The sequence below is a fragment of the Tubulanus polymorphus genome, chromosome 3 (genome assembly GCF_964204645.1).
Source record: "Tubulanus polymorphus chromosome 3, tnTubPoly1.2, whole genome shotgun sequence".
Lineage (NCBI taxonomy): Eukaryota > Metazoa > Nemertea > Palaeonemertea > Tubulaniformes > Tubulanidae > Tubulanus > Tubulanus polymorphus.
In genome coordinates, this window is record NC_134027.1 from 24,908,306 (window position 1) to 24,922,107 (window position 13,802).

The 13,802-nt window shown below is 36.7% G+C and overlaps 1 protein-coding gene across 2 annotated transcripts; it reads left to right on the forward strand.

Annotated features, from left to right (window-relative positions):
• Window positions 1-6,479: 6,479 nt before the first annotated feature.
• Window positions 6,480-12,816, forward strand: LOC141902495 (uncharacterized). Of its 2 annotated transcripts, none has more exons than XM_074790254.1 (9): window positions 6,480-6,537; window positions 7,030-7,093; window positions 8,922-9,272; window positions 9,504-9,779; window positions 10,432-10,719; window positions 10,796-10,931; window positions 11,037-11,089; window positions 11,614-11,687; window positions 12,035-12,816. In XM_074790254.1, the coding sequence occupies exons 1-9, from the start codon at window positions 6,514-6,516 to the stop codon at window positions 12,098-12,100; spliced, it is 1,332 nt and encodes a 443-aa protein (XP_074646355.1). In that variant the 5' UTR covers window positions 6,480-6,513; the 3' UTR covers window positions 12,101-12,816. The 2 variants fall into 2 exon arrangements, with proteins under 2 accessions (XP_074646355.1, XP_074646354.1); XM_074790253.1 differs by having other exon boundaries at window positions 6,483-6,537; window positions 11,605-11,687.
• The last annotated feature ends 986 nt before the right edge of the window (window positions 12,817-13,802 follow it).

The following is a 13,802-nucleotide window of genomic DNA, read 5'->3' on the forward strand; positions in this document are numbered from 1 at the left end:
ATGTAGCAAAACATCAATGTAGCGAAAAACATTTTGTTCAAAGGAAAAAAACATTTATTTCTCACCATGACACCCATCCGGGGCTCCGTATTACGATGAAATGAAATGAATGAAATTTAAATTAACTACAAAATATAGGATAATGCATGTCGTTTATTCTGTTATTTTAATGTTTAGGACAGCAGCAGAACTGTATAGACGCAGCAGATACGACAATCACGACAGTTGTAACACCGGCAGTTGTAAAACTAGGTGGCACTACTGTCGTACAATGCCAGGTATCACCTCCCAGTAGAAAATTCTGCGGTCTCAGAATAGCATTGAGTAGCCCTTCAGTGCAGTTCGCGTTTGAAAAGACAAACTGTCCTCGTGGAGCTATCACAAATCCAAGATACACTGGACAATGTGACGTCAAAGCTGGGCGTTATAGTATGCGAATCACTAATGTACAGATGTCTGATGCTGGAAGATGGTCATGTAACTATATGAACTCTTTCCCAAATAGTGGAGCAGTACTTGCTGTAGAAGGTGAGAATGAAAAGCAATTGAGTAAAACTAAAATGTTTCCAAAAACGATTGAGTTGTCCGGGAGAATGTTGCTAATTGTTGTCGTTATAATTATGTTTACGACTCTCATGACAGTTCTTCAACATATATTCATGATTATGCTAATTGTTGCCAGTGTTGTTCTGACTATGAGATTGATACCGGTTACCCATATCTGATCTGAGTCTTTTTTAAATACTGTTTTGTCTACTAAAGAAAATTGTGTTATTTCTAACAGCACTTCCGAGTGGACCGGTTCTAACATCTGAACCAACCACCGCCATTAACAACATCGTTACAGTACAGGAGAATTCACCGTTAACAATCACATGTAACGGTTCACAGTCTGGAGCTAAAGGACTGACGTATAAATGGAATGGTGTCAATCTATCAGGACAGTCTAATAATAAACTCAGTTTTACAGAAGTCAGGAGAACTGATTTAGGTGTTTATACGTGTACAGTGTCGAATACAGCAGGAACAGTTGCTGGTAGTATTATTATCAATGTCCTATGTAAGTAAATTAACATATTGATACAACCTATACAAAAAAAAACTTTTCGATATGGCTCCGGCATCCAGTTCTTCAGTCGTGGTTTAATTGAAATGATTTTAGATATTTCTGTAACTCTCGATCCGACCTTAGGCAAGACGGATTCAAACATAAAAGGTATGCCCACTATTTCATCCTTGTGCATTTGACTTATAGTTGATCAGATTCAGAATTTCGGGTTTCTAGCTAATTTGAGCTTCTTTCACTTCCATTTATTTTGGCTAATTCTTTTTGAGGTGATTGCTCTGAACCGGCTGCCCTGCCTAGGCGTAGGCTTTATTCAAAGTATAAAGACAGCCTGGACGTTTGTATGTTCCAGATGAATAGTAATTATCACTTCGCGCATTAGGCATAAGTTACGAAATATCTCAACGCTCGTAGACATAACTTACGAACCAAAAAGTAATTGAACGAGCAAATCATCCAGAAATACAATAAATGCATATGTGTTTTTCAAATTTTAAGACCTTAGGTTTTTATATCTATCAATATGTTCAAAACTTCACAAAACATTTTCAATCAGTGTAAATAGCTTCCTTTTAATTTATGTCAATGTTAAATGAAAGTATAAAGTTCCATCAAAAGTACATCCCTGTTAAGCCTGGTGCCGCCTGATTTGCCCCAGCACGATTCAAGAAGAAAGCCCTTATGCTGTACGTGCCGCCCGTACGGAACGGGGTCAGAACGTCGCACGGTGGGGGAGGTATGTGACAGTAGTATGCGTGTGTATATGGGGGCGGGCGAGGGGTTGCGGCTTTATGTGTTTTACATTCCTTTACCGTAGAACCATATTCAGCGTCTTAATTTGTTTCCATCTACAGATTCTACTACCATTAATTGGGGACCGTTGACTCGTGGCCCACCGGGAGGTATCGTGGTTTCACTTGTTATCATCACAATTATCGTTGTTAATGTCGTGATTCTATTTGTGAAAATACGCGAAAAAAATTCGAAAAGGTAGGACACAAAATCTCACCAATATATTTCAGAAAGTTACGTCCTGTATTATACCGACCTTTATCCGATATATTTTATTCGGATCTGATAATTTTTCCAGTTCCGCTGCTACAAAGACAAACATTAGAAGCAAGAGTAAGACAACGACAAGAGGTATATTTATATTTATATTTATAACTCCCTACCTCCTACCTCCACTCAGAATCTAGTGTCAACTCGGAATATGACACTTATGGATGTACAATTTCTAAGTGAGTGATAACATGTAAAATCAGGTGCCTGGTTAAATTTGACTTGAGATTAATTCATTTTCACTGTTTCAACTCAGATTGAGTCAGATTTCAACCGAGAATGAATTTGTATTCAGGTCTATGCAAATAAAAAAGTGGACTTATTTTAGGCCAATGTCATTAGATTTAGTATTTTGAACATGCGATGACAAATCCAAAAAACAGAATATTCCAAGGATCACCGAAAATAGGATCACCATTTTGCATTTTTAAATATAATCTATGTGATAACGAAATTTTGCAAGATTTCATATATCAATATACTATTAGGTGCATCATCTTAACTTCAAAGTCGAATATATTCTGTTTACTCTTGATTTTCAGCTCGAAAAGATGAAGCCGAAATGTCTACGAGAAAACAACGATCTTCCGCTAAAACGAAAGAACCGATTTACGGAAATCGTGAGGTGCGAAATATTCAACTGCATCATTAATTTTATGCAGTTTAACAAATCAGTTAAAGCAGTTTAAAAAATTTCAGTTTTCGAGTTCATCGAAATCTGGGGTGGATGCTTACGGCAAAAAGTGTACATCTCTTCTTAGTAACGCCACACTTATTTTTTCAATCGAATTTTAAGCCTACCGGGGATCAAATCTATATAATGAAAAACAGTTAAGCGTCTCAGTAGAGATAAAAGATGTTATTGTAACCATATGTCATCATTTGGGACTGAGAGCGCCCAGTTCAAAGATAATCGAAGTATCCAAGATGACTTGAAGAATACTGTCCTGCGTCGCCAAATCTATTGATTTTCCATTTCACGACCAAGAGACATCTATTCATTGTTTTACAGATGGACGCTGTCGCCAAAGACGCGTCCGCGTTCAGAGACGTCGGCGAGGAATATGAGGAAATCTAGCACAAACTATTTTCGAGTCCAAATTTGTATTTGCAAATCAATTTACTATAAGTTTTAAAAGTCCTTTGGATTATTTGTAAGCACCATGATCATTCCAACTTTCTCGGCGAATCTGACTGTTAAAAGTCTTTGTTGAGTAGTAATAACGTTTGGCTGTGAGCCTAAAACATGTTCTAGGCAGCATATTATACAGATCGCTGATTTCTTTTAGAATCTGCACATTTTTAGCTGCAATAATGATATAATAATATAGTTCATAACCTATCCAAGACTTTATTTCCAATCGATTCAAGCACCTTTATTCTAACCCTAACATCAATCTATATAAAAAATTTCACTTGTATTGCTATATAACCTCGATTCTATTAACATTTAATAAATCCTAGTATAGGTGGAACTCATTTATAAGTTAGTGCTCTATTCAGTAACAAACATTTCTCGGGGAAGTTTTCATCAGCATCAGGCGCAGAAGGTCTTGTCAAATATGTTTAAAAAAATAGGTTAACTGATTGTGGCTAATTCGGGGTTCACGAAAGGAATAAAAGAATAACTTGAAAACTTAAAGATTTAGTAGTTCAACTGTATGGAAAGAATACTCGTACAGAAATACACCTGAAAAACTAACTCGATTTACTTACATAATGAAAGTGCAAATACTTTTTGAGCATTATTAAACTTGGTTTTGTTAAATCGTTGATTTTTGTAAACTTATGACGCCAATAAACACGACTGAATGCATGTGAAAATTTCTGTTCTTAATATCTATTTTTTCAAATGTTTTTTTTTCTCTAATGACACGCAATAACAGCGACTCAAAAACCCATAATTAACCGGATTGAACATCACAATCGATGATACGTCGACCAACGCAGACAATGAGGCCTGTGGCAGTCGAGGATTCCGCTTGTGGCAAGCGAGGATCCACCGGATTCAGCAGTAGTCTACTTTCAGAAACGACGCTCGAATTTCTCCAAAATCTATCTTTATCTCCTCAACTTATACGAATGGTAGATAAAAATCGCGCTATATAAAAATCAATCTATCTGAGTTTATCACGAGACTTGATTAGCTCTATTTCTGATGCGGGAGGTTAAAAAAGAGTACTCTACGTTCGACTGTGGCAATCGAGGATTCTACTTGTGGCAAGCGAGGATCCACCAGGTTTGCTAGTGTGCACTCAGACAACAACTCCCCAATTCCTTCTCTGATTCAATTAAAGTCTATCCATAATTTCTCAAATTCTTTGAATGGTGATTAGTAAAATTCACCTTATGAACCTAAAGACCGTCTGAGGAGTGATATTGCCTAATTTCTGATGAGGGAGGCTAGCAATCTAGATGAAAGTCATATAGTGGGCTAGCTGGTGGCACGGAGTCCTCATTAGACTGCAAGCACTAAAATCCATCCGAGTTGTCGTATTGATGCGCACGCCATCTAGCCGGATATCTAGCGGCACGACACCGTCCTCATCGAATGAGGAACGATCAACCGAATTTGTGTAAACGGCGCATCGACAGGCTCGCGCAGTGTCGACAGTTCTAGCCTTATATGTAAAAACATGAAACGAAAGGGAAACAATAAAACTAACTAGAAGATCATTAACGCCTTGAAAACTAATAAAGATATTGCTTAGTATTGTCGACAATGAGTGACATACAGGTTTTTCCAGTCCTCAATGATGTACTTTTATCAGCAAGTAAATTCTGGACGTATCGGCCCCACCGCTGCTTCGCGTAAATCCCGCGCGGTGGCGCCACCGCGCGGGATTTACGCGAAGCAGCAGAACACAAACACGGCCACTCTCTCAATTTTCAATGATAGAAATCGTGTGTGCATTTCAATTATTTCGGCTTTTAAGGTTTTAAGGCACAATATCAGTTGATGATGTGATATGGCGATGTTAATTAATGATAATTCCGCAGTGAAGCTAGTCACGAACGGTGCCGATTGAGTGTATAGCTGCCAAAAACACTGAAATGTGCGTAGTTGCGTAACTATTTGCAGTGAATTGCAGACGAAACATGAAGCCTTAACGGCCGTTTGAAAAAAAATTATACCAATCGCAATTGTAAAATAAAAATGAGATAGAACCTAAGTTAAAATTCTGGCCATTTCTAAAATGTTATTAATTATTATTACTAATTTTTAGTCAGTGCGGAACGTTTAGTTTTCCAACAATAATGAGGGGTGGTAGGTAGTCATGCAATTCAAGTCATCATTTATTACACGTTACTACCGTGTTGTTGAAAATCTCGCGAGGCCTGGATCAAACCCCATTGAACAATGTGATCTGTGTGCTGGCCACAAATGCACACAGATCACACTACAATACCCACAGCTTTCATATATCCATCCAAATATTTAGTGGCTTTCTTCCTGGATGTCTATAATGACGTGTAATCCTAATAGTTTAGTTTATCAGTGTCTCCTTGATATGTATAGGGATGACAGCAATAATAACTGTAATTTTATAACGGGCATTAAGACTTTACTCACTCATCTGAATTTGAATAACCTGTTGGGAAATCTAGGTGCCTGTAGCAATCCTGAATATATTTTAAGTAGCATCATATCCAAATTACAAGACAATTTAATTCATTTTTGGAGTGAACAAGCCGCAAGTCAGAGCAAATTATCTAGAATTTTAGTATTAGAAGTGCAAATGCCAAACTCCGTACCTCATCTCACCGACTTATGATATAAAAAGGCAGACACCTGGGATTGAGTAGAGAAAACAGGCTTTGTGATACGTGTAACGGTGTCGAAGATGAGCTGCACTTCAACGTGTAGTAAATTCAACAATCTTAGGAAGAAATTTAATTTGGTAAATGTTGGTGTAAATGATGTAAATGAAATTCTATATATCGCGATATGTCGACATAAATATGGCGACTTGTCGAGTTGGAACGCGACAACTGGAGGCACAATGAAAATGCAGATTGTCGATGATAAAATAATATTGAACAAATTCTGGGGTGCTTTAAAGAATTTACGAATTTTTCTCGCTAAGTCATCTTGCGGACATTATTTAGTTGCTAATTCTATATCAGCTGCAATCATTTTATCAAAATGTATTAATCACATGGTTCTATCTTATCCAATACTAAATTTTGAAAATATTTATACATTTTTGTTCGAACCCTAACCTACCAATTTAGATTGATATTGTATTGCTCTATATAACCTCGACATTGATTGACACCAGGAAGAAAAATTTGCTATGACTCAAATAGATAGCTCAATAAGTTCTAAAAGCTTCCTGATATATTGTATCCAGCAGCATCGAAATGTAAAATCTACCGTAGATATGTCAATAAACAAAAGGAGTCGGGTAAGAGAAGCTTTTTTATCACGTGTATTAATCTGGGCCAGTTACAGTAGTAAATCATGACCGGGACCAGGCGCGGATCCAAAGGGCTCAGCTACCGAAACAATTTTTATTTTTTCTTGAGGAGTTTACTCAAGACAAAGCGGGCGAACGGTACTACATAATCGGTACAATATCATCTTATGTTTGGCCAAACAATATGCCGTATAGGCCCGCTATTATAAGAGATTTTAGTCGGCAGTTTAACATTAACATTTTTATGATCCCCCTCCTGGAAAAAATCCTGGATCCGCGCCTGGGGACTGGTCCTGTAATTTACAAAGAGTATTTTACATAAGTGTATATTTAAAAAGTAAGCTAACATATCATCTTAAGTTAATTGATGATGATGTATTTTTTCGGTCAATCATTCACTTTCTGATAAAGTTGTATCAAGCTCTATTTTCAAACCAGTTCAATGAGCAGTGATTTGCTGTTTTTTTTGTGTTCATCCAGGTTATTGGTATTTCGGTAGTGTTGATATCGGTCATATTCTATTTAGCTGATCACACTGTTATCGGTGCGTATTAAACCATGTAAACTGGAATTAACTATGAAAGATTTGAAATCTACGTTCTTAGTTGATTACTCATCATCAACAATGAGCTACTCAGAAAAGTCGATGTTCATTCTATCTAGTAAACGCAGTTTTTCAATTATTTCACTGACTTTTAAACGTGGGGCCTTTTTGATCTAGGATAAAACTATTTTCATATTGCGTTAACTTTCCGTCCGTTTTCCGTCCGTAGACGCAATCCGGTATATTTTGAAAGTGCATGTTATAGATATATGTTAATATATAAATATAAATATTATATATATATATATATATATATATATATATATACAATTTTCATCCTGGTTGTGTTGAGATAATTTCATGTCCATAAAACAATCGTTTTGAAATTTCGTAGAAATGAGTCATTCTGTTGGCAAACAGTTTAGTTGAAATTACCAAATAAGGTAAAAATCTAGGTATCGTCCTCAACGCGGATGACAAATTGAATTGATATGAATAGGCCCGAACGTTCGAAAGTAAAAACAGAGCTTGGCAGAGTTTGTGGAAGAGCTTCAATAGAGCTTTAACTGGCTTATTAAATGATTATATCTTAATCAAGCTGTTATCATAGTTTACTTTGATTGCATTTTGTGTGTTAAGGGTTGACTGTGAGCATATTATTTTCTTTATTGCATTTCTCTTTTTTTCTTTTCTCTTTTGAGGGACCTGTTTTATACAAACTATTCCTTAGTTTCTACAGGCCCCTCCAGGTCTAATTTACTGTATTTTGTATTATGCTTTGTACACTATGCTGTAAATTATATTTGAAAAATAAAGTGTTCAAATCAAAAAACAGAGCTTTAGCAGAGCTATGAAGAATTTTGAATGTTAGATGAGAGTTCAGAATAAGCTCTCCGGTGGAGAATTTAAATAGATTGTTAGCTCCAGTTGAAAGAAAGATGCTGAAACATTAAGCGATACTGATATATCCTAAATGCTGACTTGTCCTTGGATTGTATACTTTATTGGTTGGATCATTCGTGCATCGAAATGTAGCGATGTTGAAGACGCTTCAGTGTTGAAGACGCTTCTACGGATTGTCTGTATCCTTTTTTGTGCCTGAGGTCTATTTTTGGCCTGAGTTTCGAGACCTGTAGCTTTCTAAGGGTTTGCCATGTTTCATTAAAATTCGCAATGGTTATTATACTTATCAGATATTATCAGACATAAATAGTTTCAACGCGCAAAAACAAATCTCACCGCGTGCAAAAACGCTCAATAAATAATGCGCAAAAACGGTGTAATTTGTGTCGAGGAGCCCAAATCGTCCACCCATAACATTGCGTGAAATCTGAATCGACTAAACTAAATGATTATTTGAGACGATTTGAAAATGACTGCTCCATTTCATTTTGCCTTAATTCAAACAGAGGATTATACATTGACTATTTAGACCTAGTGCTTGCAATTATCAGGAGTCCGACATTGCATAGATCCCCGTCGGATTACAGGGGATGAATGGTATAAATCATGTATGAAATACATGATTATATTTATGTTAACTATCATAAATGATAGTTATCGACACAAAAACGCTAAGGGAACATGAATTGTTATTTTTTCATTGTAGAGTTTAATCTCAACTATTCTATTGGGTCCAGATATTTTAGAAGAACAGTGTTGCCATTGTTTTCATCATAATCATCATGTTTACGACTTTCAGAGCAGTTCATATTCACTCAGATTTATTCATGATTATACAAATCTTTGCCAGTTTTTTCCGACGAAAAGAACACGGTGATTAATCTAAATCAACCACTTACGTAAAATCGTTTCGTGTCTTGTTTAGGACAGCAGCAGAACTGTATAGACGCAGCGAATACGAAACACACGACAGTTATAACACCAGCAGTCGTAAAACTAGGTGGCACCACTGTCGTCCAATGTCAGGTTTCACCACCCGGTAGAAATTTCTGCGGTTTCAGAATAACATTGAGTGGCCCTTCAGTGCAGTTTGCGTTTGATAAAACATACTGTCCTCGGGGAACTATCAGTGAATCCCGGTACACTGGACAATGTGACGTCACAGTTGGACGTTATGGTATACGAATCGAGAGTGTACAGATGACTGATGCTGGAAGATGGCGATGTAACTACATGAGCTCTTACCCAAATAGTAGAACAGTACTTACTGTAATAGGTGAGAATGAAAAGCAATTGAATAAAACTGAAATGTTTCCAAAAACGATTGAGTTGGCTGGGAGAATGTTGCTATTGTTGTCGTTATAATCATGTTTACGACTCTCATGACAGTTCTTCAACATTTATTCATGATTATGCCAATTTAATTTTCTTAATCATTGAATCTTTTTTGAATACCGTATTGTATACTGAAGAAAAATGTGCTATTTCTACTTTCACATTTACACAGTACCACCCAGTGGACCAGTTCTAACATCTCAACCAAACACCGCCATCAACAACATCGTCACCGTACAGGAGAATTCACCATTAACAATCACATGTGACGGTTCACAGTCTGGAGCTACAGGACTGACGTATAAATGGAGTGGTGTCAATCTACCAGGACAGTCTAATAATAGACTCAGTTTTACACGAATCAGTAAAACTGATTCAGGTGTTTATACATGTAAAGCATCGAATACAGCAGGAACAGTTACTGGTAGTATTACTATCAATGTTCTATGTAAGTATCAGTTAATTAGTTAAAAATCTTCATAAGCCTAGTTTAGTTCTAGAACTGTCCAACACACGCGACCCAAGAAACACAGAAGACAAAATTGTGTTTCCAAGCTTTTTCCAACGCCGCGTGTCGTTTACGAGAATAAGCCGTTTTTGATCCATCCAGTTCGATTCTGTGTTTACATGTGTTATGTACGTTGGTCATTGACCATAATGTCATGCGAAATTTTATCTGGGTCCAGTTTCAAACAAGGGCCCACTCTTATACCGACCTATCAACTGCAAAGTTTATGAAATCAAAGAGCCTGGCATGAGACTAAATAGGAAATAAGGTGGAATTTTCTTTCGAACAGCAAAATATAAAGATATGCATGTATAATATGATTGTTCTTGAAGTGGTGCGCTACATGAAATAATAAATCTTTATAATTATTTAAATATACAAGTGATCCAGTGTCTACCCTTTCGTTTGACAAAAGAAAATTCGTATGTAGAACTGAAATTCGAATTTTCAAAATATGTGCGCAAGGCTAGAACTGTGGCGTTCAAAATGATCACGGAAACATGCTTCATAATCAACGTTAATCACCACTAGTTATTCAAACGTAATTTAACAACAATATTCCCACATATATTTCATTCCTCGATTGCAAAAGATGCACCGACGGTCTCCGCGCAAGTCGAATCCGTAGCAGCAAAATTGGGAGAAACCGCTAAATTCACGATAAACTACGACGCGAATCCATCAGATGGGATAACACTTAGTTGTGTTAAGAATGAAACAAACGGAAAAACATCCTCGTTCAGATTGACTGATGTTGCTGGTAAAACTCAATTGAGCGCCACTATTCGATCAGTCCAGGCGTCTGACTACGGAACTCATTCGTGTCAACTCAAAAATTCGATTGGTAGCGCATTTATAGCCCTGCAAGTTAAAGAAGCTGGTAAGTTAATGAATAATTACGTACATTCATTTACCAGTTAACCATATTTGGCATCTTAATTTGCTTCCATCTACAGATGCTACTACCACAGGTTGCGGACTATCGACTCGTGGTCTACTGGGAGGTATCGCGGCCTCACTGGTCGTCATCATCGTTCTCGTTGTTGCTGTCGTGATTCTATTTCTGAAAATACGCAAGAACAATTCGAAAAGGTAGGACAAAAATTTCATCTCACCAATATATTTCAAGAAATATACGCCCTGTATTATACCGACCTTTTCCCGACGTATTTCATTCTGATCTGTTCATTTTTCCAGTTCTGTTGCTACAAAGACAAACATTAGAAGCAAGAGTAAGGCAACGACAAGAGGTATATTTATATTTATGTTTAAATTTATAACTTACTACCCCCTACCTCCCTACCTCCACTCAGAATAGTGTCAACTCGGAATATAAGACTTATGAATTGAGAATTTTTAAATAAGTGATTACATGCAAAACTAGGTTCTTGGTTAAATTTGACTTATTAGTTAGATTAATTTTCACTGTTTGAACCACAAATGTCAAATAGTATCTTTACATGGTATGATACAAAGAACGTGCTGAGAAACCAAGTCACCAGAACATTCCAAGAATCAACGATGATGAAATTTATAATAGATCTATCTTGTATTTCAAATTAGATTATGTAATAAAGAAATTTACAAGGTTTTATATCGATTTTACAATAAAGAGCCATAATGAGGTGCAGTAATCTTACGTTGGATTCGTCAGTTTTTGCGAACTATGTCTAATTCAAGCAATCAGAGACAGTTTGATATACGATAAAGGTGCGTCATCTTTACTTCTAAGTCGAATATATTCTGTTAACTTTTGGTTTTTCAGCTCGAAAAGATGAAGCCGAAATGTCTACGAGAAAACAGCGGTCTTCCGTTAAAACGAATGAACCTATTTACGGAAATCGCGAGGTGCGTTATCCGCCCCGAACACAAATGTCAGTTTTCGAGTTCAACTAAATCTGGGCTGGATGCTTACTGTGTTTAAAGAAATGCTAGATAAGTCTGTATCTCTTCTTAGTTAGGCCACACTTATTTTTTCAATCGAATTTTAGGCCTACCCGGATCAAATCTAATCGTTTAAGCGTCTTAGTAGATATAACAGATTTTATTATAACTCTAATGTCATAATTTGTGCGCATCCACAGTTCAGAGATCATCACCGTATCCACAACTTTCGCAAAAAATACTGTCCTCCATCGTCAAATCTACTGATTTTCTTTTTCACGATCAATGGACATTTATCTATTATTTTACAGATGAACAACGTCGCCAGAAACACGTCCGCGTTCAGAGACGTCGGCGAGGAATATGAGGAAATCTAGCACAAACAATTTTTCGAGTCCAAATTTGTATTTGCAAATCAATTTACTATAAGTTTAAAAAGTCCTTTGGATAATTTGTAAGCATAATGATCATTCCAACTTTCTCGGCGAATCTGACTGTAAAAAGTATTCGTTGCGTAGTAATAACGTTTGGCTGTGAGCCTAAAACATGTTCTAGGCAGCATATTATACAGATCGCTGATTTCTTTTAGAATCTGCACATTTTTAGCTGCAATAATGATATAATAATGTAGTTCATAACCTATCCTAGACTTTATTTTCAATCGATTCAAGCACCTTTATTCTAACCCTAACATCAATCTATTTTAAAAAATTTCACTTGTATTGCTATATAACCTCGATTCTATTAACATTTTATAAATCCTAGTATAGGTGGAACTCATTTATAAGTTAGTGCTCTATTCAGTAACTAACATTTCTCGGGGAAGTTTTCATCAGCATCAGGCGCAGAAGGTCTTGTCAAATATGTTTTAAAAAATAGGTTAACTGATTGTGGGTTAATCCGGGGTTCACGAAAGGAATAAAAGAATAACTTGAAAACTGAACGATTTAGTAGTTCAACTGTATGGAAAGAATACTCGTACAGAAATACACCTGAAAAACTGACTCGATTTACTTACATAATGAAAGTGCAAATACTTTTTGAGCATTATTAAACTTGGTTTTGTTAAATCGTTGATTTTTGTAAACTTGACGCCAATAAACACGAATGAATGCATGTGAAAATTTTTGTTCTTAATATTTATTTTTTCAAATGTTTTTTTTCTCTAATGACACGCAATAACAGCGACTCAAAAACCCATAATTAACCGGATTGAACATCACAATCGATGATACGTCGACCAACGCAGACAATGAGGCCTGTGGCAGTCGAGGATTCCGCTTGTGGCAAGCGAGGATCCACCGGATTCAGCAGTAGTCTACTTTCAGAAACGACGTTCGAATTGAATTTCTCTAAAATCTATCTTTATCTTCTCAACTTATACGAATGGTAGATAAAAGCCGCACTATATATATGAAAAATGAAACATCAATCTTAGTTGACAGTAGCGGAGCTGTCCGGATCACCAGATGCCAAACAGAAAAGAACGATAAACTCCGGTATCAAATCAAGCATATCCTTTATTCCACGGTTATCAACAAATAAATTCCAGCAATATTCGTTCACAAAATATATCGCGCGCACACTGAGAGTTCGGCAGGAATATAAACTACGGGCAAACGAATAAAGATGAAATATGCGGGAAGAGAAAAGAACCTGAAATATAAGTAAAAATGTGAGATTAGTGTACCGCTGGTAAAACCGGTAGAGGCAATGTTCCAGAAACGCCAGAATTAATGTAATTGACTGACACCACCGTAAAATACAAATAATCAATAATAATTAATATCCCCTTAATCAAAGTAAACCCACCATAGCGAAATTGATATAAAAGTTAAAAAAAGCGATGGGAAGAGACTCGGTTCCCACGCGTCTGCTTCTAGATAGTTCTCATAACGATGTGCCGAATAAGACAACTCATCCCGGAAGGGATGTTTTCTCAATTGCTAGGACCCCCACACCTCCACGAGTCTTACCACGAACCTGCGATCCTAGTCACGTAGGCAAGTTGCACCGGTAAACCAGGATGGGCAGCAATCAGGACATTGGGGTACGATAACCACACTCAAACGTGGTGAA

Coding starts and splice junctions, on each gene's coding strand:
- LOC141902495 (XM_074790253.1), top strand. CDS start 6,514: ATGTCAATAAACAAAAGGAGTCGG. Junction 9,273..9,503: donor AACAGTACTTACTGTAATAG/GTGAGAATGAAA, acceptor ACATTTACACAG/TACCACCCAGTGGACCAGTT. Junction 9,780..10,431: donor TATTACTATCAATGTTCTAT/GTAAGTATCAGT, acceptor CGATTGCAAAAG/ATGCACCGACGGTCTCCGCG.